Source organism: Pelodiscus sinensis, chromosome 8 (genome assembly GCF_052426305.1).
Source record: "Pelodiscus sinensis isolate ZL-2025 chromosome 8, ASM5242630v1, whole genome shotgun sequence".
NCBI classification, from domain to species: domain Eukaryota; kingdom Metazoa; phylum Chordata; order Testudines; family Trionychidae; genus Pelodiscus; species Pelodiscus sinensis.
The window spans coordinates 1,747,686-1,775,272 of record NC_143059.1 but is presented as its reverse complement, the minus strand read 5'-3'; the positions used below and the strand labels follow the sequence as shown (position 1 = coordinate 1,775,272).

The following is a 27,587-nucleotide window of genomic DNA, read 5'->3' as shown; positions in this document are numbered from 1 at the left end:
TTAAACAACTTGTCCTGTGAAGTGTGTATGTACATTCTTCAGAGTGTCCACAGCACTTACAACCAAGTTTTGTAGTTGGCCAATGAGAGTATGGGCTTTCTTCCAATTCCCAGAGACTTCTTCCTTCTTTTTCAGGCTTCAGTCCCGGTGCCTGTGGTCTGCTGGGGACGGTCCCCAGCAGACCACAGGCACCGAAGCGGCAGCAGCGGCGGTTCCCCGCGCTTCTGAGGCTTTGCTCTGGCAAAGCCTCAGAAGCGCGGGAACCTGCCCGGTGCCCCTGGTCTGCTGGAGACGGTCTCACCCCGTTCGTAAGTCGGATAATAAGTCGGATCCGCGTAAGTCGGGGACTGCCTGTAGAAGCGCAGGGACTCTCTGAATACAATACAATGTAATATTAGCACTATCTCTCCCTTGAACTGTCAGCTGAAAACACCTGATTCACCTCTTGCTCGTCACTTGGCTGAGCAATTCCACTGGAAAAGGCTTGTAGATTGAAAAACGTGTTACAGGATCTGAATGCACCCCCAAGAGAATTACCGCTTTAGCTACATGTGTGAGGTGCTGAGGGATGTTCTTTTGGGCAATTGAGGTAGTAAACTAGGATGTATAAGTGGTAACACTAAGGACAAGAACAATGAAAGGCAACCCTTGTTAATGAGTAGTTTCAATGGCATGAATGCTTTTTGGAAATATTTGAATTGTATATTTCAGTCAAAATGTTGTGCAAGATTTTTCTGTTCAGATTCACAAAATAACCTTTGCTTCCCTTTGATTTACAGGTTCTTTGGCACCTGGATATCTTCCGTCGGAGCTTCCGACAGATCACAACGCACAAGTGTATGGGAGAGTCTTGCATCTTTTGTGCTCTTAAGGTAAGAGATGGGAGGGGAAAAACAGCTTGGAGAAGTTGGAATTGTTTACCAGAGATTGTGAGTTGCATTGACTTAATCATTGCCACAGGGACTGGTGAGAAGGAGAGTAAATCTACTTAGATATAGGCTGCAGAGAGTCATAGGATACAATGCCATGCTTTTAGTATACTCAGCCGGTGGGTTGTGAGACTGTCATATTTCCTCAGTTCATTGTGTAGTTATCCCATATCCTTCTGGTAGTGGAGGTGTATTGAAACTAACAGGTGCCTCCATCTTATCTGAGTAGTTAAATTAATTTTTCAAATGCAGTTCTCATTTTCTAATTTGACTTTTTGATTTATAATTGCTATTCTCAGCATAGTCCCACTATCTGCCTTTCCATACGATCTGCCTAAGAGCCCAATTTCAAAGGCAGAAGTTAAGTAATAGAAAAGGTGAATGTTCAGCATCAATGAGTGTGCCACCCGTGTTGGTCAGTTATAATGATAGCAGAGAGGCAATGGTTTTCATAAGAAAAGTGTTCTGTGTAGTTTTGGTGAAAGATAATCTCTTGCCTATGAAACCTTTAGGCTTAACAGGCTTCCTTTGTCTGCCTTTATAGTAGTCTTTGGATCCAGCCCGCAGCCTGCCCCTTTGGGACCCTTAGGCAGGCTCCCTGCCTGCTGCAACCCGAGGCCACTCAGAGTGGCTGACTGCTGGGACCACAGGCCTCTAGGCACCATGCGCCCCTTTTGGGGTGGGATACTTTGTGCACTGCCCCCACTCCCAGCCTAATCATTGCACCTCCTATTGGCCAGAAACTGGCCAGTGGGAGCTGTGATTGTGTTGAGACTGAGGGGAGTGTGCAAAGTCTCTCCGTGCTCCTTCCCAGTGCTGCAGCCCCAGGTCACGCAAACCGTCTGCATGGCCTCTTCCCCAGGTCACAATTCCCCTCCCCCCGAGACCCTGCTGCACTCCCTCCCCTCTCCCAAGTCAGAATCTTCTCCTGCACCCAAACTCCCTGTCAGACATCACACTGTCTCCTGCACCCCAGTCCCCTACCCCAGGCTCCCTGCTGCGCCCAACCTCTGTCCCTTGACCACTTTCCAAATCTTGGAGTGGCTCCCCCGTCAAAAATGATTGCCCACTCCTGCTTTGTAATATAATACACACCTATTTGCAGTCACTATTGTTAAACCTATTTCACAGGAGAAACAAGTAGTTGAATATTGTAGACATGGGCATGGGAGTAAGGGGGTCTGGATTCTAATTTTGGTTCTGACACTGACTCTGTGACCTTGAGTGGATTACTTAGGCCCACATTTTCAAATGTGTCATCATTTTGGAAGCCTACAGTTTTGGGATTCTCAGCAAGTGCCTCAACTTGGACAACCAACTCCACTAATCAGAAAATTAGTCGATGTGCTTGAAAATATAGACCTCAGCCTCCCTGAGTAGCAATTTCCCCATCCCTACAATGAGGCAGTGATATTTACTTGTCAGATTGGTAGAAAGGCCTTAATGAACAGTTAAAATTGTATTGTGATAGCACTTGAAGGTGCTAAACCCGTTTTGCTAAGTACTTCACATGAACATAACAAAAGATGGTCCCTGCTCCAAAGAGTTTACATTCTGAGTATGAGACAACCGATTGATTCAGTGAAGTGGCATGGAGGGAAGGGCAAGGGGGAAGAGAGTACAGGGAAACAGTGAGATTCTAGTAAGTAAAACAGGCAGTAATCACAGTATGCTAGCTTCTAACATTGTTGAGTGACTTGTAGGCGGTATGGCAGAGGCAAGTGTAAAGGATGAATTTGAAGGAGGACAGTATAGTGGATTTTTACAGAAGGGGTCTCCCCATGTAGGGACAGCAAAGGAGAGAGCATGAAGCTGTGTAAATTGTCCATGTCTCATTTTCTATGAAAACTTGATATGGAACAGAGGTGAGGATTGATGGCTGTATATCAGGTGTTCTCAACCTTTTTTAATTTGCTGATCCCTAAAAAATGTTAAATGGTGGTGCAAACTCCTTTGGAAATATTAAACCTAGTCTGCAGGCTCCAATGGTCCACAGGCCACAGTTTGAAAACTACTGCTTTATGAGAGGAGACATGTAGAACTTAGGTAAGCTATAAGAGATGACACACAGCTTGCGATAATGATGGGAAAGAGAGTCATTGGAGGGACAAAAAGGAGAAGGTGATGTGATTGAAACAATGAGCCAGAAAATAATTGCAGCAGCTTTTTGAATGCATCTTATGCTATTGTCAAGGCCAGGATGGGAGGAGGTTTCAGTAGTTGAGGAGGAAGATAATGAAGGCCTATGAAAGTTGCAGCTGTATTAATAAGAGAGAAAAGGCTGAATGTTAGAGAAGTTGCATAGGAAGAAGTGACAGGATTTGGATGTGTCCTGGATGTATGGGTTTAGAGAGAGAGAGAGAGGCTGAGTTGCAAATGATAGATTATGGCCACAAGGACAAAGAGAATGGTGGTGTCTGCGGGGACCAAGAATGGGAAGAATGGAGAGGGTTTGGGGTAAAGTTCAAGGAATTAAGTTTTGTCTGTGCTGAGTTTTAAGCTGACAGCAGGACATCACAAGGTGAAGTCAAATTCAAGGTGAGATTTTAATTTGGATAGAAAAGGTTCCAAAATGCAGAGGTAGAGCAGTGTGCCATCAGTGTAAAGATTAGAATTGGATATGTTTTTGAATGGGGTCACCAAGAGAGATTGTGTAAAGGGAGAAGGGACTTCTTCCACCACTGAATATTGGACTGTGGATGAAGAAGATCCTCTGAAGGAAACAGAGAATGATTGACAAAGCTGGAGAACCAAGAGAGGAAAGAGTCATGAAAACCAAGAACAGTTTGGCTGGCTGGTATTAAAGGCAGTTGATAGCTCAAGGAGGACGATTAAATTTAGTTTATGAAATAAATGGTTGTGAGGTGTATAAAAATAAGCAATATTTATTAAACTGGTTAGTGGCAGATGTGGGCCCAAAACTTGAAAAATATGAGCTTATAGCCCTGTGCTTATTAAAAACACATGAAAAGGCACCACTTTGTCCTCATCCTTCCAACTTTGTATGATTGAGAATACCTGTATTCATCAGTTTCATATCTGAAATCAATGTCCGTGCTATTTAACCACAATTGTTAGCAAAATTTCTTCAGAGCCTTTGAATCATACAGAAACCCCACATGAAAAGGCACCACTTTGTCCTCATCCTTCCAACTTTGTATGATTGAGAATACCTGTATTCATCAGTTTCATATCTGAAATCAATGTCCATGCTATTTAACCACAATTGTTAGCAAAATTTCATCAGAGCCTTTGAATCATACAGAAACCCCAAATTCTTTCTGATACAGGCACTCTCTGTGTTACAAAACTTCTGACTTAGAAATATCTGCACATACAAACAGAAGCTCACCTGCAACCTCAGGGAGCAGGCAAGAGTCACAGGTGGTTGTGAGCAGTGCAAGTGCTGGCCTGAGGACTCCGGAGGAGCAGGGGGCAGTCACACAGCCATTGGCTGCAAAGAAGTGGCACTTAGAAGGGGAATCTCCCGCTTCTCTCCAGTCGCTGGCTGCACAGTTGCCACTGGAAAAACCTAAAAAACAACAAATGGACCTGCAGTACCAGAGACTAACAACAAATATAGATGGTATCATGAGCTTTCATGGGCAGAACCCACTTCTTCAGATGAATGGAGCAAGGGGTTCAGAGTTAAAAAAACAACAGGAAAAGAAGGGATGGGGAGCAAAAGAGAAGGGTAAAACAGCTTATAAATTAGAGTCCCCATGACAAATGAGGCTAATAGAGTGGGCTGTAAGTGCCCGATACTGGCTTCTTCGAGGTCTTCCGGCCCACACTTGTGCCATTCACCATCTCCTGATGAGTGGGGGCTGAGTGCAGCCTGCAGAGAGGCTCAACCTGTGTTGGATAACTGTTCCCAGAAACAAAATGCAGGACTATGTAGCACTTTAAAGACTAGCCAGATGGTTTATTAGATGATGAGCTTTCACGGGCCAGACCCACTTCCTCAGATCAAATAGTGGAAGAAAATAGTCACAACCATATGTACCAAAGGATACAATTAAAAAAAAATGAACACATATGAAAAGGACAAATCAAATTTCAGAACAGAAGGCGGATGAGGGGGGGAGAGGGGGAAAGGTAAATGTCTGTGAGCTAATGATATTAGAGGTGATAATTGGGGAGGCTATCTTTGTAATGGGTAAGATAGCCAGAATCTTTGTTGAGCCCCCCGCGTAGAGTGTCGAATTTTAGCATGAATGACAGTTCAGAGGATTCCCTTTCAAGTGCAGATTTAAAAGGCTTCTGAAGCAGGATGCAGGTAATTAAGTCGTTGAGACAGTGTCCTTTCTGGTTGAAATGGCAAGAAACTGTTTTTTCTTTGTGATCCTGTCTAATATCTGTTTTGTGGGCATTGATCCTTTGGTGAAGTGTCTGAGACGTTTGTCCAATGTACAAAGCAGATGGACACTTTCGGCACATGATAGCATAAATTATATTTCTGGATGCGCAGGAATATGTGTTTCCAGAAAGTATGTATCAGTGGATCACAATAAGGGATCAGTTCTGGGTTTGGTTCTGTTCAATATTTTCATTAATGATTTATAAAATAGCACATGGATTAAATTTATGAAGTTTGCAGATGATGCCAAAATGAGAGGTTTTGCAAGTACTTTGGAGGTTAGGATTATAATTCCAAATTATCTGGACAAACGGGACAATTGGTCTGAAGTAAATAAGATTAAATTCAATAATGACAAAAGCAAAGTACTTCACTTAGGAAGGAACAGTTAGTTGTGTATATATACAAAATGGGAAATGACTGCCTAGGAAGGAGTACTGGGGAAAGGAGTCTGGGAGTCATAAGTTTTCAAATACTTAAAAGGTTGTTACAAGAAGGACAGACAAAAATTATTCTTCTTAAACTTTGATGACAGGACAGGAAGCAATGAATTTAAATTGCAGCAAGGGAGGTTTAGGTTTGACATTAGGAAAATCTTTCTACCTGTGAGGTTTGTTGAGCACTGGAATAAAATGCCTGGGGAGGTTGTGGAATCTCCATCATTGGAAATTTTTAAGAACAGGTTAGACAGACACCTGCCAGGAATGGTCTAAAGAAAGGGCTACTCAACACGTGGGCCGCATGTGGCCTGCAGCTCATTTATTTGTGGCCCATGGTGCAGTTTGGGTTTACGCAGGGCTCAATATGTAGCCCACGGGTGGAATCCTTTGCACACGGCCTCTGCTGAGAACACGCTCCACAGTGGCGAGTCAATAGAACGGTCTTCTCTTGAGATGTGTTTTAGTAGTCAATGCTCATTACAAGTGCTGTCCTAGGGGTGGAAATAGGGTAAATGTTGCATTTTATTAATATCAGCAGAACTGACTTAAATGGGGTCTGTGTGTAGTGTAGTCTTGCCTTAATTTTTGTATTTGTGCCTATTAGTATGAAAGAAGCTATTTGCATAAATATTTGCATGTATATGCAACCACACCTAAATTGCAACCTTCGGAATGTGCTGTGAGTATTATTGTGGCTCCTGGGGCTTCCAAAATTGAGTAGCCCTGGTCTGGATAGTGCTTAGTCCTACTATGAGGGCAGGGAACTGGATCTGATGATCTCTTGAGATCTCTTCCAGTCCTGTAATTTTATGATTTTATAATTACCCCAGCTGTCTCTGCCACAGTGTGCAGTAATGCTCTCGTGATAGTAGAACAGCTTGCTGATTTATAATGAATGTTAAAGTCTGGTGTGTTCTATTTTGCTTTAGTGTTTTCTAGTGCATGACTTTCCTTTTGGTGTTTGTTTATCTCAGCTCGGGTGTGTGGGGGGAAGGAGAGTGGGGGAAATCCGTCCACTGTACTGAGCTTGCCACAAAGAGTTTGTTCTCCTTCCAGGGATTGTACTGGGAGTGTTACAGTGCCAGGATGTAGAACAGAGTGTGTTTTGTTCACAGAGAAGAATGCTGCATTGATTGATAAATTCCAGCGAGGCTGCTCTATTGGTAATTTTGTCATGTGCAACAAAAGCAAGAGGAATGTGAATTTTCTTTGTAGAAATAGTGTTCTCTAAAGTGAAAGCTGAGGACAATAGGAAGTTTGAGTTACCTTCAGAAACAAAGGTGCTCTTTCCAAATGAGACTATGACCCTACAGCAAAACAGTAGAAAAAAAATCTGAAAAATAAAAGTTTGTGTTGCAGGGTTGCATTACATTTTTTAAAATCTGTATTTGTGCTATATCTGCTTGACAAATAAATACAACTACCATATTTTCCTGAAGAATAGTAATAGAAATGTAGCCGTGTTAGTCTGGTGTAGCTGAAGCAAAATACAGGACTATGTAGCACTTTAAAGACTAACAAGATGGTTTATTAGGTGATGAGCTTTCGTGGGCCAGACCCACTTCCTCAGATCAAGTAGTGGAAGAAAATAGTCACAACCATATATACCAAAGGATACAATTTTAAAAAAATGAACACATATGAAAAGGACAAATCACATTTCAGAACAGGAGGGGGATGCGGGGGGGGGGGGGGGGAGGAAGGAAGGAAGGAAAGTGTCTGTGAATTAATTATATTAGAGGTGGGGAGAGTTAGATGTCTGTGAGCTAATGTTCTGAAATGTGATTTGTCCTTTTCATATGTGTTCATTTTTTTAATTGGTGTGGGAGAAGGGAGAAAAAGATAGTGAGAGAAATAGGTGAACCAGGTGGAAAGGGTTCCCCTAGGGGTGCCACCTGGAAAAAGGGTACCATTGAATCCGCCTGGCCTACCAACCTGGGTTTCCTCTCACAACGTGCTGTTGTGACAAGCTGCCAAGCCTTCCAGGTTTCAGGCCTGCTCTTTCACCAGCATACACCCAGATAGGGATGCACCAGACTGCAGCTGCACACAGACACTGAGATCAGCTCTGCATGGGAATGCTCAGTTAGTGAAGTGCAAAACCCCTCTTTGCAGGGTAAACCCAAAATTATACAGCCTTGCACTACATGGAGAACAATAGTGTAAACTCTTGAAATTCTCCCCTTTCCTCTGTGTGGTGTGGAATAGACCCAGCTTTCTGTCCCAAGTGATGATTTCCAGACACTAGTTTTAGACTAGACAAAACAATTTTATTAACTACAGAAGACAGATTTTAAGTGATTATAAGGGAGTGCAAACCATACATTATCTAGCAAATAAAACAAAAATACAATCTAGGCTTACTATACTAAAGATTTTGGATAGGAGGAGGAGCAACTCTCACGCTAATTATTGATATAGAAAGTTTGCAGAGATTCTTGAGGGCTAGCAACAGTTATTTGGAGTTTAAAACTCCAGGTATACCTTTCACAGGCTGGCAATCCCTCTAGCCTAGGTTCACCCTTCTTCCAGTTCAGTTCTTGTTTCTCAGGTGTTTCCAGCAGTTTTCTTGGTTAGGGAGTCAGTGAAGGAGAACACAGATGATGTCACTCCCCTGCCTTAAATAGCTTTTGTTTATGGCAGGAATCCTTTGTGACCACTTGATTTCCCATGCATTTCAATGGAAAAATGCTAGTATTCTGTGGAATCTAATGCCCAGTGACTTGGTCACCTGTCCCTGTAGTGGCACAGCTGACGTAACTCAGAGATTGTAGTGTCCTCAGGAAGGCTCCTGGTGATCGATTAGCATTTTCTAAGACCCCTTGTTCTCTCTAATGGCCCTTCCTAATCAAAACTGATTGCATTCTGTCTAGTGCATAGTTTCCCAAACTGGGGGGCGTGCAGAGATTCCAAGGGCAGCGCGAGGCGACCAGTCTCTCCCTCCTCCCCCCGGTCCAGTAAAAAAATTCAGAAAATACCATGTGAAATGTCCGGTATTTTCTGTTTTTCCTGGCTCGGGCGTCCACTGGAACACGCGTGGCTGAGGCAGGGGGAGGATGGAGCATCCCCATTCAGTTCCTTTTTTTTTTTCCCCAACAAGTTTTGCTGCTATTTTTTGGGGGTGGGGGGAGCATGTGAGGCTTTCTCAAAAATCAAAAAGGGGGCGTGATGCCGAAAAGTTTGGGAACCACTGGTCTAGTGGGCATTCCCCAGCTGTAAAAATATTTGTAATATGGACATAATATTCCTTAACTTCAGATATCAGTGATACATGCGTATGAGTAGGATAATCCTGTTCAGTTAGTCATAACCTTTGCATTCATATGTCCTATACAGGCAGTCCCCGGGTTACGTACAAGATAGGGACTGTAGGTTTGTTCTTAAGTTGAATCTGTATGTAAGTCGGAACTGGCATCCAGATTCAGCAGCTGCTGAAACTGACCGCCAGTTCTAACTTACATACAGATTCAACTGTCCCCAAGTCAGCTGCTGCTGAAACTGATCAGCGGCTGATTCCAGGAAGCCCGGGGCAGAGCAACTCTGCCTCGGGCTTCCTGTAGTCAGCGCTGGTCAGTTTCAGCAGCGGCTGACTTGGGGACGCCTGGGGCAGAGCAGGTGGGGTGCTGCTGGGTTGCTCCAGTAGCACCGCTCCTCGGCGCTACTGGACCAACCCAGCAGCACCCCAGCTGCTGTGCCCCAGGCGTCCTGATTCAGCCACTGCTGAAACTGACCAGCAGCGGCTGAATCAGGATCTGGGGCAGAGCAGCTGGGGTGCTGCCGGGTTGGTCCAGTAGTGCCCAGAGCAGCACTGCAGGACCAATCGGCAGCGCCCCAGCTGCTCTGCCCCAGGGTCCAAAACAAAAGCCTGGTCTGCTGGGGGGGGGCACACTAGCTGCGCCCCCCCCAGCAGACCAGGGACACAGGGAGCAGAGCCGCAGCAGCAGCGGGGTGCCGCGCCTCTGAGGCTTTGCTCTGGCAAAGTCTCAGAGGCGCGGGACCCCGCCACTGCTGCGGCTTCAGTCCCGGTGCCTGTGGTCTGCTGGGGATGGTCCCCAGCAGACCACAGGCACTGGGACTGAAGCGGCAGCAGCGGCGGTTCCCCGCGCTTCTGAGGCTTTGGTCTGGCAAAGCCTCAGAAGCGCGGGAACCCGCCCGGTGCCCCTGGTCTGCTGCAGATGGTCTCCAGCAGACCAGGGGCACCGGAGCAGCTTACGAACGGGGCTTTCTCGCCCCGGAGCTCGCAGGTAGCAATCCGCCACCTCGACCTCCGGGGCGAGAAAGCCCCGTTCGTAAGTGCGGATCCGACGTAAGTATATATCATAGTTATGCCTGTATATATCATAGTTATGCCATAATCATATCATATAGGTCAGTGATTCCCAACCTTTTTCCCATGGAGGCACCCCTAAAATAATTTTTCATATCCCGAGGAACCCCTACCTATGAAAATGTTTGCTTGGCCAGTAAAAGTTGACAGCGGGGAGCGCAATTAAATTACTGCTAAATTTTTTTCAAGAAAATTTATTTGTAAAGAGCTGGTTTTATATATATATGTATGTCAGCTTACATTGTAGGAAAAAAAATTGGAGCATTTTCCTGTCCCTTTTTTTTTTTTTTTTTTTTTTTTTTTTGGTACAGTAAAACTCCAATTGTCCGGCATCCAGTAGTCCGGCACCAACTGGAACCTGAAAGTGCTCTGGCCAGCCGGACAATTGGAGCTGCTGGCGGGGAACGGTGTGGGGAACGGCGAACCCTCTACTGTTTTGCAGGAAGGCAGGGGAAGCCCTGCGTTGCTCCCAAGAGTTTCCGGGAGGGGAGTGGGCTCCCCACCCCCAGGCTGCAGTAATTATCGCCGAGCAGAGGGGTGAGGGGCGGCGCTGCGGGACCAACCCAGCAGCACCCCAGCTGCTCTGTTCCACCACTTGTCTGCCGCTGGTCAGTTTCAGCAGTGGCAGCGGTGGACTTAGGGAAGCGGTGGAGCGGAGCAGCTAGGGTTCCCCGTCCACCCCCCTGGACACAGTGCGGGTCCCGGGAGACCCGTCACAGTTCCCCGCCGGAGTTCCTCCCAATACTCCAGTATATCTGATAATCCAGCACCACCTAGGTCTCAAAGGTGCCAGATTATGGGAAGTCTACTGTATTATCTAATCTTTTTTTTTTTTTTTTTTTTTTTCAAATATCAAATATCCTCCCCCTCCTGCCTCACTCTCTCTTTCTCTTCTCCTCCTCCTCCTCCTGCCTCACTCTCTTTCTCTTCTCCTCCCCCTCTTGCATCTCACTCGTGGAGCCCAAATGGCTGCTTGCTCCCACGCGGCGGCCCAACTGAGAGGCACAGAAGTCAGCCGAGTGCCACAGCAGGAGGTGAAGGGCGTGACACATGCTCCAGGCCCCGCCCAGTGTTATTTGTTCCACAGTACTTATGTCTGTTACAGCAGCATGGTATATTCACACCCCTGAATGATATAAGTTACACATCCAGCCTGCTTAATTAGTACTTCTTCTGCTGTTAAATATTTATATCTGTATCATCTATATCTAGCTTGGTTTCAGTTATTTCCACTCCAATTCATCTGATGAAGTGGGTTTTAATCATGCAAGTTCATGATTCTAGATATATGTTTGTTAGTCTCTAAGGTGCCACAGAACTACTCATTGTTTTTAAAGGTACAGATTAACACAGCTGCACCTCTGAGATAAGTTATACCGACAGAGGTGGTTGTATGTACAAGCCCTTAGACTAATGTAGTTGCAGTAGCTGGTTCAGGAAGCAATATGAGATAAGGAGAGTCACAAGGGACAGAAATTATGTAGAACCATGAAGACAAAGACAAGATGTTTGAATTTTGTTGTGGTAGAGAAGGGGGAACAAATGGAGAGATTCAGAGTGGAGTATGACATGGCTAGGTTGGGTAAGGGAGATGTTATTTTGCAAGCAGATTTTGTATGCACTGAACCAGGGTGGTGTTTATGTGTGAGGCTAAAGAGTAGGAGGCTATCATACTAGTATAAGCAGAGCACATGATCTGAGATTAAGAAAAAGATTTAGTATGGGCAATTTAAAGTGATAAAACTGCAGGGCAACCACTCCCTTCTGTCTAATGTTGTATGACAGGAAAGTCTTGCTCTGGTGAAGAGGTAAGCAAAGAGCCTATCCTGGAAAATACAGAAAAGTGCATTTAAATTCCTTGACTCCAACTGGATATTTTTATTAGGTCTCTGATGGATTAAAATATTGCTTTGTTTAAGCAGAGGGTTTAGAACTGTAAATGCACAGCAGCATTATAACACAGATTCATTATTTCGGTGTGAACCAACATGCACAATTATGTAACAGTTAAAACATTTAGTTCTTCTTTAAGTAGCATCCCTATAGATGCGCCACTACAGATGTGTCTGCACACCCCCCGCTGCAGATCACAGAATTTAAATTGCAGTCTTGCCACATATGTGCTTGAGTACAGTAATTCCTCACTTAACACGTGCCCGCTTAACACGTTTTCACTTAACACGATCATTTTCTGAAACATCATTAGTGTTAAATGAGGAATTACTGTATTTCTTCCTCAGTTCCTTCTCATTTTCACTTCTCCCCCTTCTCCCCCTACCGAGACAGAACTAAGAGCTGTCCCTTCATGGGTCACTGACTCCTGATAGTTTTGCAGATTTTAGCTTCTCTTGAAGCTTCTTTATTTTAGTACCTTGTTTTAAGCTGCCTGTGCCAAAAGAAGAAAAAAAAAGAAAGGGTTTCCTGTCCACTAATCCTGATGGTGGGAGGACCCCGCTAGACAAAGGTATTCCCAGCTCTCTAAGCTTCAAAAATACTTTACCTGCAAAGAATCTGTCCCTGGTTTTGGATTAGACAGTGCACTCGCTGCCTGGGTGAAAAGCAAAATCCAACAAAGTGTGGTTGGTGCCAGCAGATAAAACCCAAGTCCAGGAAGGATAAAGAGCCAGCTTTTCAAAGGGAAGTGTTTGGCAGAAAAGTGTATTCATCAGCCACTCCTCAGTTCCGGGTGGCTAATTATCAGGTCTTGTCCAAATTTGACTATTAGAACTGTGTGAAACTATATTGCTTTATTAATCAGCTCCCGGACTCCGAGAGAGCAATTTATGGCCATGATTAACTGGTGCAAAACCATCTTTCTGATCCACAGTAGATGTGATGGCAGTTGTGGTTATGAGAAGGGCTTTGTGGTTGCAGTTGTCTAGCTTCTCTAAAGAGGCCTAAACCATGGTGGAGGACTCTCTCTTTGGGGGAATGAAGCTGTTTGCCTAAAAGACAGATACATCTCTTCACATGTTGAAGGGTTTTCAATCAATTCTTTGTTTCCTGGGGATATTATATGATGGCCTAAAAAAGAAAATACAGCCCTAATTTTCTGCTGTAGACCAGGCTTGAGTGGAGAACTAGATTTAGAAGTTTCTTTCATTTTATGTTTACCTCACAGAACTTATTAAATCAGCTGAGAATATGTAATATTTCTAACATAAACATAAAGATGACTTTTTTCCCTCTTTCCCCACAAGGGTATCTTCAATCAGTTTCAGTGTAGCAGCGAGAAAGTTCTGCCTTCTGATGCCCTGCGCAGTGCTCTTGCAAAGACCTTTCAGGATGAGCAGCGCTTCCAGCTGGGCATCATGGATGATGCTGCTGAATGTTTTGTGAGTATGCTGTTTGTGTGTCACGCAAGGGGGGTTGACAGGCTTTGCAGGGATGTATTGAAAACACCACACTGTTGTCTTGATTTTGATAGCTGCGTACATATTCTAAAAGAGATGATCCCAAGTAGACCCGTTTGAGAAACGCTGCGGTAGAGGGTGAGGCTCGCAAATATTCTGGTCGTGGGGCCATATAAATGCCTAAATATATAAGCTGCTTCTTGGTGCCAAGGTTCAAAATAAGGAAATTAAGTGAGACAACTTTCTAAGTACAGGCAGTCCCCGGGTTACGTACAAGATAGGGACCGTAGGTTTGTTCTTAAGTTGAATTTGTATGTAAGTCGGAACTTGTACATATTGTAGGGGAAACTCTAGCCAAACATTTCTCCAGAGCTCAGTTTTATTCTCCCACACCTCACTTCCCTCAGTCCTTTATTCTCAAGCTGAGGTGTCTGCTGAGAAAAGCCGCTCCACGTCTCCCTGATCTGCTGGGGGGGGGGGGAGCTTCGTGTCTCCCTGGTCTGCTGGGGGGGGGGGGGCGCTAGCTTCGTGTCTCCCTGGTCTGCTGGGGGGAAGCAGCTAGTGCGGGGTTGCCTCACCCCGTTTGTAAGTAGGGATCCGATGTAAGTCGGATCCATGTAACCCGGGGACTGCCTGTACAGTGAAATGTCACATAGCTTCATAATAAATGTGTCCTTGTTCCTTGCATGCTTTAATCAGCTGTGCAATTGAGACTTTAGATAACCGGACATCGCCCCATTGAGATGAATGGAGCAGTTCACACTTCTGAGAGCTGTTTTATAGGCAGCCCTTAAACTGCCTATAAACTAAGGGTTTGTAGATGTGGGGATATTATACCAGTGTAATCTAAGTTGTAAATTTATACAAATATACTGTCTTAAGCCTGTCAACACTGTTTATGTAACTGCCCACTTAACTGCAGCTTTCCTGGCCCAAGTGCCTGTTCCGGATACCTGGTTGTCCATTCACATCGCACTACCTACTTACCAAGCAAACCTGGGACTATGCTGGCTTCAATAGAGCAGTATTGCAAGTCGCACGACTGAACTCGGAGCCCACCTCCAGGGATATTGCTTATGAATCATCTAGAATGGAAATGACATGAGCAAGCACTCCAAGAAAAAATGGTTACCCACCTTTCATAACTTGTTCTTCGAGATGTTTTGCTCATGTCCATTCCATTACCCACTTCTCTGCCAAAGTTGCTGGCAAGAGGGAACTGAGAGCGTGTAGGGACAGTGTTGTCTGACAGATTGCCACATGAGTGAGGCAATCCACAGATACTGCTAAGGCAAAAATCTGTGACAGCTGGAGGGCATGCATGTACCTAGAATGGAAGGGACATGAGCACACATCTCCAATTTACAAAAGGTAAGTAACCATTTTTTGTTGCAACCGTGTGTCAGGGGTATGAATAATTGAGACCTGTGAATGGTGTATGTAAGCTAAACCAAGTCCTTGTGTAGACAGTACAAGGTTGACAGAAGAATTCTTCCATCGACCCTAGTTACTACCTCCCCAGGAGGTAGATTACTTACACTGAGGGAGGAATTCTTCCTATCAACATAGGTAATGTCCACACTGACAAGCTATAGAAGCACAACTGTGCTGCTACAGCATTTTAAGTATAAGGAAGCTCTTGGTTGACAGGAGTTCTGCTGACCTAGCTGCTACAGCCTGGAGAAGGAGATTTACTACATTGATGGGAAAAGTTTCTCTTTAATGTAGGAAGCACCTAGAACATGGTGCTACAGTGGTACAACTGCAGCCATTGTAGTGCAGACATATCCCTATGCTATAATAAGGGTGTCCACATCAGTGCTGATGTCAGTTTAAATATGTTGTTGTAATTAGAAGTAGTATAACTGATTCCTTTGGGGACAAGCCTTAGGGCAGACATCACTCCATTACTTTTCACTCAGTTAACTTCAAGGTTTTCTTTGCAACCATAAGGACTAAAGACTTAGGCTGTGTCTACGCTATGCACCTTGAAGTGGCACGACTGTGCGGCTACAACTGTACCATTTTAAGGCACACAGTGTAGCCACTTTTTGTCTCCAGGGGAGGGCTCTGCTGATGACAAAATAAAAACCACCCCCACAGAGGGGCAGTGGTTTCATCAGTGGGAGAGCTCACCCGTGCTTTTCGTCACTAAAACTTTTGTTGTTCAGGGGTTGCTTTTCACACTCCTGAGCAACAAAAGGTTTAGTTATGAATGTGTAGTGATTAACATGCAGTGATTATACAGAAGGGTTACTCCAGGGTGATGATCCTGCAATTAGGTTCCTCTGCCAGGCAGTGGCACCCCACTGAGCTGCTGTGCCAATTATACTTAACGCCTAAGGTGAGCAGATGTCCTGTTTTTAAAGGGCCAGTCTCATATTTAAGCCCTCCTGCATGTGTCATGACATTTTTTTTTTAAAAAGGGCAAATTGTCCCATATTTTCCATTCTCTTGCCCCCATCAGTACTGATGGACTCTATTGCTGGCTGAATCCCTGCTTGCCAGCCAGCCACCCACCCACCAGTGGTGAGTTTTGGGGGGTGTCCAGGGGCTGACATTGGGGATGAGTATTGCAGTGCATGGGGAGCCGCCCACTCCCTCTGCTGATCTGTCTGCACAGCCCCTGCTGTGTGCTCGCTCTTGGCCATCAGGGCCCCACTCCCTGTCTCAATTCTGGCTGGTATGGTTGTGAACAGCAGTGGCTGGTGAGCATGGACAGGTGCCAGGTGGCAGCTAGTTAGGTGACCTCTCTGCTGCCCACCCTTCAACCCTTTATGTGCTCCCTCTCTTGCTGTTCTCTTCCTGCTTTGCCCCTTCCCTCTATCTCCATCCTCACTGCTCCTCCATATCCCCTAACAAGGTGTCCCACTCCCAGTGCTCTGTGAAGAGTCAACCTTTGGTCAGGGTGCTCCGCTCACCAACAGTCAGGCCAAAAAGCTCCTTTCTTCCTTCCACTGCCTCTGGCTGGGCAGGTGCACTGGGAAAGCCCAAGACTCTCCAGCCTGAGGTACTGGCTGGGAGGAGCCAAGGCCTGCGTGTGCCAAAGCCCTGCACAGCACTAGCATGGGGAAGCCTCTCCACCCCGCAGCTAAGCTCTGGAGTAGCAGGAAGCAGTTCCCATCTCTTCCCTCCTGCCCAGTGCCAAAAGGCTGCTGCTGACCACATTCTAGTGTGAACCCTGGCAGAAACCTGGGGTGCGTGAGCATGTGACCCTGTGTGCATCCTGCACATGTTGCCTTGAGAAGATACAGTGCCAGGTACTAGGAGAGTCAGGTTCATGCTGGGGGCCCAGCCAGGCATGGAGGGTAGAGAGGGCTGGGTAGGGAGGGTTGTTTCCGTCAGTCTCCCCATCCACCCCCCGTGTGATAGCGTTGTATAGGGGAGTGAGTGTGTATGATCTCTCCTTGTGTGTGGAGGAGGATAGGTGTGGGTGTGTCACCCCTCCCACCCCTTTGTGAACCTTAAAGATAAGGTTAATAAAAAGAATCCAACTTCCCAGTATTTTTTTAACAGGGTTCAATTGGATGTTAATGTGAACATTTTTATGATTGATTGCTGTTGAACTTACTTGAATGCAACTAATTTTACCAGGTGTCCCATATTCAGTATAGGGAAATATGGTCACCCTACTTACACCAAACCACCGACATTTGAGAATTTGCCAGAACAAATAATAATAGAACCTGCAGAAATGCAAGTAAATAAATAAAAAGGTCAATTGATGTAGCATTCCAGATAACATACAGAGTAGTTATTTTGTGTGAGATCAATGTTTAGTTCCTAAATGAATATAGAATGTCGGCACTCAATGCTATTATAAAATGTCACTTTTAACACAGCATTATTTATTTTAGTATTTCTGAGTTACTGTAGTGAATTATGTGCAATTCTTTTTTGTTTGTCTACAGTACAAATGATCATTACAAATTTTTCACTTTTTCCATCCTTTGGGGATAGGAGAACCTCTTGATGCGGCTTCATTTCCACATTGCAGATGAGTCAAAAGAGGACATCTGCACTGCTCAGCACTGCATTTCCCACCAGAAGTTTGCGATGACCTTGTTTGAACAGGTGTGAGCGATATCTTTGTACACACAGCAGCCCCTTCCCAGTTAGGATTAGTTTCTGAGAAATCTGGCACCATGTCTGAAGAAATGGCAGAGAGGCACAACTAGGATTGCCACTCATCAGGCTCTTACCTAGACAGTCCAGTTATTGGCTTCGGAGGGAGGTGCATTTAGGATTTCCAGGTGCCTGGTTGTCAGTGACCTGGCAACACTAATTTATGGCACCTCAACCAAAAGCTTTGTTACCACAGGACAGGGGGTGATGTTGGGTCACTAACCAATGTCAGCCCCTGCTGAGCTGGAACTGATCCCTGTGTTGAGAGCAGACGCCTTGAGAGAATCCAGTGAGTGACTAGGGAAAGGGGGCAAAGGAGAAATAAATAGGGGTGGAGCCTTCTAGGCAGTGTTCTCTCTAATTTTTTAAGTCCGTGTGCAGAATAAATTTTGTGATGTGCACCAATATGGAGGTGGTGTGTGGTGATATCGGTGCACATCACAAAATTCATTCTACACATGGCCAGTCTGTCGTAAAGGTGGGGCTGAGGGTTCAAAATGTGAGGTTCTGGGGATGCAGTCTCTGGGGTGGAGCTGGGAATGAGATGTTTGGTGTGCAAGAGGGGGGCTCCAGGCTGGGGGCAAGGGCTTTAGAATGTGGGAGCAGGCTCAGGACGGGAAGTTGGGGTGGCAGTATGGGGTCCTGGCAGGAGGTAGGGTGCAGGAGGGGGGCTCATGGTTGGGGTGTGGGGTCAGGAGAATTGCCAAGGTGGTAGAGGGGCCTTGGAGCTGGGGGAGGGGATTGAGTTGTTGAGATGCTTACCTGGAGCAGCTCCCATTTGGTGTGAGAGGAAACAAGTGACTCCGTGCTGCCCCCCATAGCTCTCATTGGTTGGAATTCCCAGCCAATGGGAGCTGTGAAGACAGAGTTTCTTGTGGTGATGTGGCTCCAGTTTGAAACTGCCACCATGCGGGGAGAGGAGTCTCTTCCCCCAGCAGCTCCATGCATGGTAGCCCTGAGCCCCTGTGTGGGGATTATTAGGCAGCTGTGCAGCCATGCAATTTAGAGGGAATCTTGATTCTGGGAGAAGAGGAGGGTCAGGCCTTGGAGGGGTCCACTTACCAGCAATATGTGACATAGTTTAGCCTTTTCACCGTATTACTTTCTCTTCCTCTTTTAGTGTGTGTGTACCAGCTGTGGTGCCACCTCCGACCCACTGCCTTTTATCCAGATGGTACATTACATCTCCACCACTTCACTCTGGTGAGTGTGGGGTTTATATGACAAAAAGAGCTCCCTTTGTTGACAGTAGTACCGTGGTCTTTGTATTTTTTTCTATTGTCCTATAATTCAACATCGAGAACAATAATTGCTCATTATTAATGGAGACCTAGGATAACTCTGGTCTAGGACATAAGGTTTCTGTGGGACAGAAAACTAGGATGGAGGGTAGATGCAGATTGATAATTTAGGTGCAATGATAGAGTTATAAGATGGTGGACCTTTATGGCAGGGAGCTACCTAGAACAGAGAAACCGATACTTGAAGAACTGAGTTAAGGAACAGGATGGGAAAGGAGTAGTGCTATAGTTCTGGGCTGCAGAGCATTGGTTCCTAGATCTGGAACAAAAAAAGGTAATACAGGATAAAACTGAATTGCATTGGTAGAATGGAACTGTGTGGTGGGCTGCACTGAAATAGCAGAGCAGTTCAGGTTCACTTTAATGGGCATTAAACCAATTTTTAGTATCTCTGTGGTTCATATGCATGAAATCCTTCCTGTCAGATTCTTTCAACACTGATTCTGCTGCAAAGCTTCTTTATTGTGGTTCCTAATAGTATTACAATTTCATTATAGGGCTTTCATTTAAAACAGAGATTTACCTGTAAAACCCTGCATCACATTTTGGCTAGGATGCATAGTAAATATTTAAATAGAAAACCAAGAGTTATTATTTTAACCTTTATCTACCAGAGGCAGCTTCATGCTGTTCCTGCACATGAAATTGGCTACGAGTTCTCAGTATTGAACAATGGGAACCTGAACATCAGGAGCACATAAAACAACGAATGATTTAAAAAAAATGCCCCAAATGAGTTTTTTGGCTAACTAGTTATTTGCTGAGCAAATACATTCAAAGCAGTATCAGCCATAAGGAAGTACTGAAAAAGGGTAGTATCCACTTGTTAAGCCTGTAGGAGTTGCATTGAATTATTAAACACCAGAATTATTTTGGCCTTTCAGATTAAAAACCACGTCACAGGTAGCCTGCTTTAAAAATTAGACAACATAAGTTATCAGCATCATTCCTCCTTTGGTGTGCTCTTGGAACTATCAGAAAACATTTTAGACTTAATTCAATCAGATGTCTTAGGTTAAAAGAAAATAAATTATGTACACATTATTCTGTATGAGATAAAAATAGAGAGGCCCAATGCTGTTTCTTTTCCCTCTATTGGTAATTCATTTATGGGTTAGTGTCATTGTAATGATATACCATAGAAAAGGAAACTTAAAGGCATAAATGAATGAATAAAAATAAGAGCTAAAATATTGAGCACAAATAAATAAGAAAATGCATGAAGTTTTGGCTTGAATCATTTCAAAGTTCTGTTGAATACGCAGTTAGGAGAACAGCTTGTTTTCCTTTCTCTACATGCTGGTGATATTACTGAAAAGAAACTGACCAGCAGTGATAAAAGGCTGATTGAGAAATGCTGATTGAGATGAAAATAAATGAACTGCCCACCTGCTGCCCAAGATGAAAGCCATGCAGTGGAGGAGTGAAAAGGGATTTGGATGCTGTCTTGAAAATCAGAAATAGCTCTTGTCATTCAAATCAGTGGGGGGAAATTATGACTGATAGTGTATCAAAAGGGTTGTGAGAATACACTGTATTCCAGGCCTGGGCAAAATATGGCCTGCTGGCCGGGTACAAGCCACCGGATCCAGCCCGTGGAGGCAGCAGGGAGGCCTGAGCAGGCTCCCCTGCTCTTCCTGCAGCCTTGTGCAGAAACGCGGCTGCCAGGCCCTGTTTCTGTTTCAAAACTGGAGTGGAGGAGGGAAGCTTCATGAGCCACCCCAGCACAATCCCGTTGGCCAGTTTCTGGCTGGCTGGGAAATGTTTTAAGCTCTGCGAACCTTAGCTCTGCAGGCAAGCAGGCTGATTTGGCTGCTGTCTGGTAAGTCTTCTGGCCACAGCTTGCCTCTGGCACCCCAGCCATTCCCTGCCCCAACCCTCTGCCCCCCTCTCAACATACCCAAACCTTCTGTCTCCCTCCTGCACCCATACCCCCTTCCAGATCTGGCACCCCAATCTCCTGCCTAGATCTCAATCCCCTTCTACCCTAGGTCACATCCCAAATCCCTGCACTCCAGTCCCCTGCCCTAGGTCACAATTGCCTCCTTCATCCAAACTCTCTCCCAGACTCTAGTCTTCTTCCTGCATCCCAGTCCCTTACCCCAAGCTCTCGTCTGCACCCAACCTCCATCCCAGATCCCGCATCTCCTCCATTAATATCATGGAAGAGTGCAGCCCTCAGCCACTTTCCAAAATGTTGGTGAGGCCCCCGTCAAAAATTATTGCTCACCCCTGCCCTAGACACTGCATCTCCTCCACAGAAGAGTACGGCCCTTCACCACTTTCCAAAATCTTGGAGTGGCCCCCCACCAAAATTATTGCCTATCCCTGCTGTATTCCCCCTTGTGGCTACTACCATCTAGGTGAACTTCTGGCTGCCATTGTTCATCCAGATAGTTTTATTAATTTAAAATATTAATATTTTTTCATAAGAATTACTAATGAGATTAAATGTATTTGCAACTTTAGAGTTTCAAGAAACATGATGTCAACAGCATGATTTATATTCATACATCCTTTATGTACATTGGTTACACTGAAACTGTTAACTTCAAAATATATTTTACTTTTCTCCACTAATGCTGCGTGTTTGCTTTTTGCAGTCTTTCAATTTGTAAACAGTGCAATTAAATGTCTGCTTCATTGTTGCTTATAATTTCACGGGTAAGATTTCACCAAGAGTTCCTCAATGTTTGGGTTGCAAATTCTGTAGAGAAGTACTTATTTGCTATAAAAATGTGTTCTAATTGGAACTTAAATATTCCCTGAAACATTTCTGTTAAGTTTTGCCTTAAAATGTCAAATTTTAAGCTAAACTTGAGTTTTGTCATTTCTCTTTAAATTTCCCATTTTCTTTCTGCAACGTAGTCACAGAAAATGCTTGAATTCCCTAATGAGATTTGTCTGTTTTATACATTTAAATATTTTCAAAATATGGACAAACTGCAAAAAATAAGCAATTAAAACATTTTGTTTACTTTTTCAGTTTTCCAACTGTGGCATAAATACTAAATGAAAATGTGTATTTATTCAACTTTTTAATAAACTTTTCTCCTCCTTGCTGTCCTCAAACTAAAGCAACCAAGCTATTTGCATGTTGGAGAGACGAGAGAAACCCACTCCAGATATGTTTGGAGAATTACTACAGAACGCCAGCACAATGGGAGATCTGCGAAACTGTCCGGTTAGTATGCTTGGCTTGACTTTTTAACAAAAGAGACAAAAGAGAGTTAGCAGATGCTGCTCTTGTGTGCCCCTGACTTTCAAGATGTAGCTCATCACAATGCTAGAGAGGTGTCAGAAATGGATGGACTGATTGTCTTTGTGGGTAATATTTCCAGAAGGTTTCATGACTCTTTGGGTAGGGGAAAAGAAAAGCTGTTATCTGTGCCCACTCTTTAACAGCTGGAGATTTGCTGAGACACAAGTTATGGAATGTGGTAAGAGAAGAGAGCAGATGATGTGAGAGGCAGAAGTTAGAAAATCTCATCCAAAGGAATAGAAGCAGATGTTGCGAGAGGCAGGACTTAGAAAATCTCATCCAAAGGAACAGAAACAACAACAGTGAAAGCTGCTTCCCATATTGGAGAGTGCTATTTTATATAGTCATTATTGGGCTTACAACAGCATGTTCGCAATGGACATAATTCTCATGGTGATCTTTTTGGTGCAAGCTACAGTATAATAATAGTACGCTTCATGAACAGCTTGCTTTGTCGACAGAACTCAATGTAGTCTGGACGCGCTTTGTCGACAGAAGTTTTGTCGACAGTATCTGTCGACAAAACTTCTGTCGACAGAAGCCTGTAGTCTAGACGTACCCTAGGAGAAGAATGGCCAAAAATATTGATGCATTTTGGTGACTATAAGCTACTGTTGTAAATTATTGGTGCTGTTAAAAATACAGCTTTGTGTAATTTTGGGTTCTGAGTCTTGTCAGTTTGGAGTGTGGTGGTGAATTTTTGAGAGGAGTAGAAGGAACTGGTGTTGATTGTAGCAGGAATAGTAATAACTGCACTAACCAAGGCTGCTGCATCATTTCTGCTCTAACCTTCTGCTTTTCAGCAGTTTATAACTTTCTGAAACTTTCACCTTTCTCATTGAAGCTTTCCATGCATAGTCTCTGGCAAAGGTGAATATTTCCTTTTCAAAAAGCTGTAGTAAAAATGCTTCAGCTCTTTGACTACAAAAGTAGATGCATATATATTTTCACATTTTAAGAAAATTGGCAAACATTTTATCAGTTCAATCAAAATATGGAAAGTTAAAATGTAGTAAATATATAGCCTCTTGTGGAAGAGGAGCCCTTTGATTTATCTGTGAATTTTTTGGTTTGACTAAATGGTTTCCTAATTGCTGCTTAGAATCATAGAATCCTAGGGCTGGAAGAGACCTCAGGAGTCATCAAGTCCAGCCCCCTGCCCAAAGCAGGACCAGTCCAAACTAAATCAACCCAGCCAGGGCTTTGTCAAGGCAGGACTTAAAAACCTATGAGGATGGAGATTCCACCACCTCCCTAGGGAACCCAGCCCAGTGCTTCACCACCCACCTAGTGAAATAGTTTTTCCTAATTTCCAACCTAGACCTCTGCCACTGTAACTTGAGACTATTGTTGCTCGTCCTGCCATCTGCCACCACTGAGAACAGCCTCTCTCCTTCCTCTTCGGAACCTCCCTTCAGGTTCAGCTGCTCCCAAATCCCCCCTCACTCTTCTGCAGACTAAATAAGCCCAAATCCCTCTGCATCTCCTCATAGGTCATGTACTCCAGCCCCCTAATAGTTTTGGTTGTCCTCTGCTGGACCCTCTCCAATGCGTCCACATCCTTTCTGTAGTGGGGGCCCCAGAATTGGATGCAATACTCCAGATGTGCCCGTCCTCCCTCCCTCCATCCCTCCCCCAGTGCTGAATAAAGGGGAATAATATCTTATCTAAATCTGCTGGCAGTGCTCCTCCTAATGCACCCTAATATGCCATTAGCCTTCTTGGCTACAAAGGCACAGTGTTGACTCATGTCCAGCTTTTCATCCACTGTAATCCCCAGGTCCTCTTCTGCTGAACTGCTACTTAGCCAGTCAGTCTCCAGCCTGTAACAATGCTTGGGTTCTTCCGTCCCAAGTGCAGGACTCTGCACTTGTCCTTGTTGAACCTCATCAGATTTCTTTTGGCCCAATCCTCTAATTTGTCTAGGTCACTCTGGACCCGATCCCTGCCCTCCAACGTATCTACCTCTCCCCCCTAGTTTAGTGTCATCTGCAAACTTGCTGAGGGTTCAATCCATCCCCTCATCCAGGTCATTAATAAAGATGGTGAACAAAACCAGCCCTAGAACTGATCCTTGGGGCACTCCACTTGAAACCGACCGCCAACCTGACATTGGGCCATTGATTACTACCCATTGGGACCGACAATCTAGCCAGCTTTCTATCCATCTTACAGTCCGTTTATCCAATCCATACTTCCTTAACTTGCTGGCAAGACTATTATGGAGACCGTATCGAAAGTTTTGCTAAAGTCAAAGTAGATCACATCCACTGACTTCCCATGTCCACAGAGCCAGTTACCTCATCATAGAAGCTAATCAGGGTGGTCAGGCACGACTTGCCCTTCGTGACTTCATGTTGACTGTTCCTGATCACCAGGGCTTGACGAACGGCGGGCGAAAGCCGCTCGCCAGCCCTGCACTGTGCATGCGCAAGACCCGCATTGCGCATGCGCGCGCCGTGAATGAATGGGGTGCCCGGCTGAAATCTACTTGCCACGGGTGAGTAGATTCATTACTTTGTAGAGCCCTGCTGATCACTTTCCCTTCTTCCAAGTGCTTCAAAATGGATTCCTTGAGGATCCCCTCCATGATTTTTCCGGGGACTGAAGTAAGGCTGACTGGTCAGTAGTTCCCTGGATTGTCTTTCTTCCCTTTTTTACAGATGGGTACTACATTTGCCTTTTTCCAATCATCTAGGACCTCTCCTGGTCTCCATGAGTTTTCAAAGATAATGGCCAAAGGCTCTGCAATGACATCTGCCAACTCCCTCGGATGCATTAAATCCGGATCCATGGATTTGTGTATGTCTAGCTTTTCTAAATAGTTCTTAACTTGTTCTTTCTCCATTGAGGGCTGCCCACCTCCCTCCTATACTGCGCTGCCTAGTGGCTTCTTCCTCTGTTGTTAGCCTCATCTTTCTCGCTATATTCTGAGAAAGCATCCTGAGTGTTAAAAGTAGCACCTCCTGTAGTGCAAGAGAGGAATCGCTGTAGGAGAACTCAGTATTCCTTCTTCCCTGTCAGAAAGTTAGGAATTTAGCTGAGCTCTTTCAGTGTAGCTCAGTAGCTCTTCAAATGGATGGGAGAAGGAAGGAAGAGAATTTGCAGTTAAGGTAATTCAGTTGCTCTGAGGTAGGCCACACAAATTCCTGGAGTGAACTTCAGCCATCTGAATGACATTTGGAAAATAGACTATCGGAGTGTGTGTGTGACAGTGGTGATTGTGTTGACTCTATTTTGTTATGTTGTATGTGATTCCTACTGTTCTGTTGTAACCTTGTGTGTGCGCCCCAGTTTCCTTGGGCACTGCACTGGTACCTGGCTAGGGATGGGAATGGTGGGTGTGGCTCTCATTGAGTGGGGAGCTGCCCCAGGCTGCCCCAATTTAGTACGTACACAACAATAGCTCAGGTTGTCTTGTAGTCTGAGCCTAGGTGCAAAATTCAGTAAGTGACACCTTTTGAAGCTAGACCAGTGGTTCTCAAAGTGCGCTCCATGGATCGCTAGTGGTCCGCAGCCACCTTCCACGGTACAAGCTCAGCCCCCTTCCTCCACTACAGGGTAGGGAGCACGCGCTGCCTCCCCACTGCATGGGAAAGGAGGGGGGGAAACAAGTTCCCCCTGCATCCCGCTGGGGGAATGGCTGTGAGGCTTTCCCCGCTGCTGCCATTGGCCGATGCTACCCCGGGCAGTGGTCTTGGCAGAGCTCAGTGGGGAAGCAGCAGCCCACATGCTGCGCCTATGCCAGGAGCCCTCCAGTGCCACCACAGCCCAGCATCTAGCCCCACCTCAGGGAGCCGGCTCTGCTAGACGGGAGATTGGCATCTGCCTCCCCATGCTGTGCTGTGGCATCTGCCCGCAGCCTCTGACGCCTCCAGGTATTGCCCAGGGGGGCTGCTGGGAAAGCCCTGCAAGTGGCAGGGCTGGCGCTGTTACACTGCAGAGTTGGGGAAACATCCAGAGGAGCCTGGAGGCCTTTCCCCCTTGGGACCTGCCCATCCTGCCTTCTGCTCAGCAGTGCAGACAGCTGCATTTCCGAGGCGGGGAGGGAGCTGCTCTGAAGGGCAGCCACAAAGTGTGGGGCTCCTCCAGAAGTCAGGGGAGGGGACTGCCTGCCTCCCCAGGAGTTCAGGGGGCTGCAGCCAGAAGGAGCGGGGTCTCTAGGGAACTCTGTCCCCGATCTTCATCCCTCACTGAAGAGCTGGTGTAAACCAAGAAATGCTTCTGTATTGCATTGTGTCCAGTGCACCCCATGCCCTGGCTTGCTCTGGACAGCCAAAAAGTTTGAGAACCTCTGAGCTAGACAGGGGAGGAGGTGGGGCTGCCCACAGTGTGGGGACTGACTGTCAAGTGTGTGAGTGCTCTCTGCTGGCTAAGAATGCACGGAGGGGGCGCAGGCCCTGGGTCCCCCTCTCCCCAAGTTGTTTTGTACTTACCTCTCCAGGTTCCTGTGTTTAACAAGTCTGAGCTACGCTGTATCCCTGTCAATGAATAACCCTTCTGTTCTTCTTGCTGGTTGAGAGTCGTGTCTGTCTGCAGACAGGGGTTCAAGGCCCGGGGATCCCCACACACTCCATAACAATGTCCTTCTCACTTCCTGAAATATAAACAACTCAGATTTCAGTATTTGGAAAAGGCCTTTTCCTACCACTACCCTGCTGTTGGCTTCTTATTACTAAACCCAGAAAAGATGCCTTGGAAAACTCAAGCTATAATCCCTTGAGCTGATTGGGCTGAAAAATACTGTAGCGAAGCTTGCAAAACGAATCCTGATGAATTCATTTGGTAAAGCAAGCCACCTTTGTAAACTGCTGTTGAAAGGAAGAGGCCCTACAAAAACTTTCGTTCTCTGGATGAAGTGTCAGGAATGATTAGATCCAGTGCTGAAATTGGCCTCTTGGCAAGTAGAAGCCTTTTAAGAAGCCTTTTGGTCCAGAGAATATGTTCAAAGCAGCTTAAAATGACCTGACATTAAGGACAGCGAGGGTAGTACAGTGACTTGTCAAGGCTAAATAGAAAGCTTTTAAAATTTTGGTATCATTAGTTGGAATTGCAATTATAATCTCTCATTTTGGATGGGAAACTTTTTTCCTGATCACAGCCCTTCTAAGTGTGTGTGTGTGTGTGTGTGTGTGTGTGTGTGTGCTTGCACAAAAAATTGTTACTATTTATTAGTATTATTTAATACGAACAAGTTTTCAATAGTGAATTGAGATTTAAAGAGAATATTATACTTGGAAAATAATTGTCAAATCTCTATTTAACAGGGTATTACCATATTCCAGGGTGAGCACTGATTTTATTAGATTAAACATACTGAATACACCAGGTACCTCTGTCAGATGTTAATATTTTAAAAAATCGGACAGGTATGGGGTTGTTGTGTTTTTTTTTTTTTTGCAGGTGAGTATCCTTTCTGAGTACCAAATAAAAGGTAACCAAATAAAGTATCTGTTTTGTCTATTTTTCTCAGTACATAATTGATGCATT

The 27,587-nt window shown here is 45.1% G+C and overlaps 1 protein-coding gene across 1 annotated transcript in view; it reads left to right on the top strand.

The window, feature by feature from the left end:
* USP54 (ubiquitin specific peptidase 54) overlaps positions 1-27,587 on the top strand; it is a 115,396-nt gene that overhangs the window by 36,217 nt on the left and 51,592 nt on the right. The window contains exons 3-7 of the mRNA XM_075935634.2: positions 780-872; positions 13,257-13,391; positions 17,370-17,483; positions 18,655-18,737; positions 21,914-22,019. Coding sequence (XP_075791749.2) covers positions 780-872; positions 13,257-13,391; positions 17,370-17,483; positions 18,655-18,737; positions 21,914-22,019 — 531 coding nt within the window. The remainder of the gene's footprint in view (positions 1-779; positions 873-13,256; positions 13,392-17,369; positions 17,484-18,654; positions 18,738-21,913; positions 22,020-27,587) is intronic.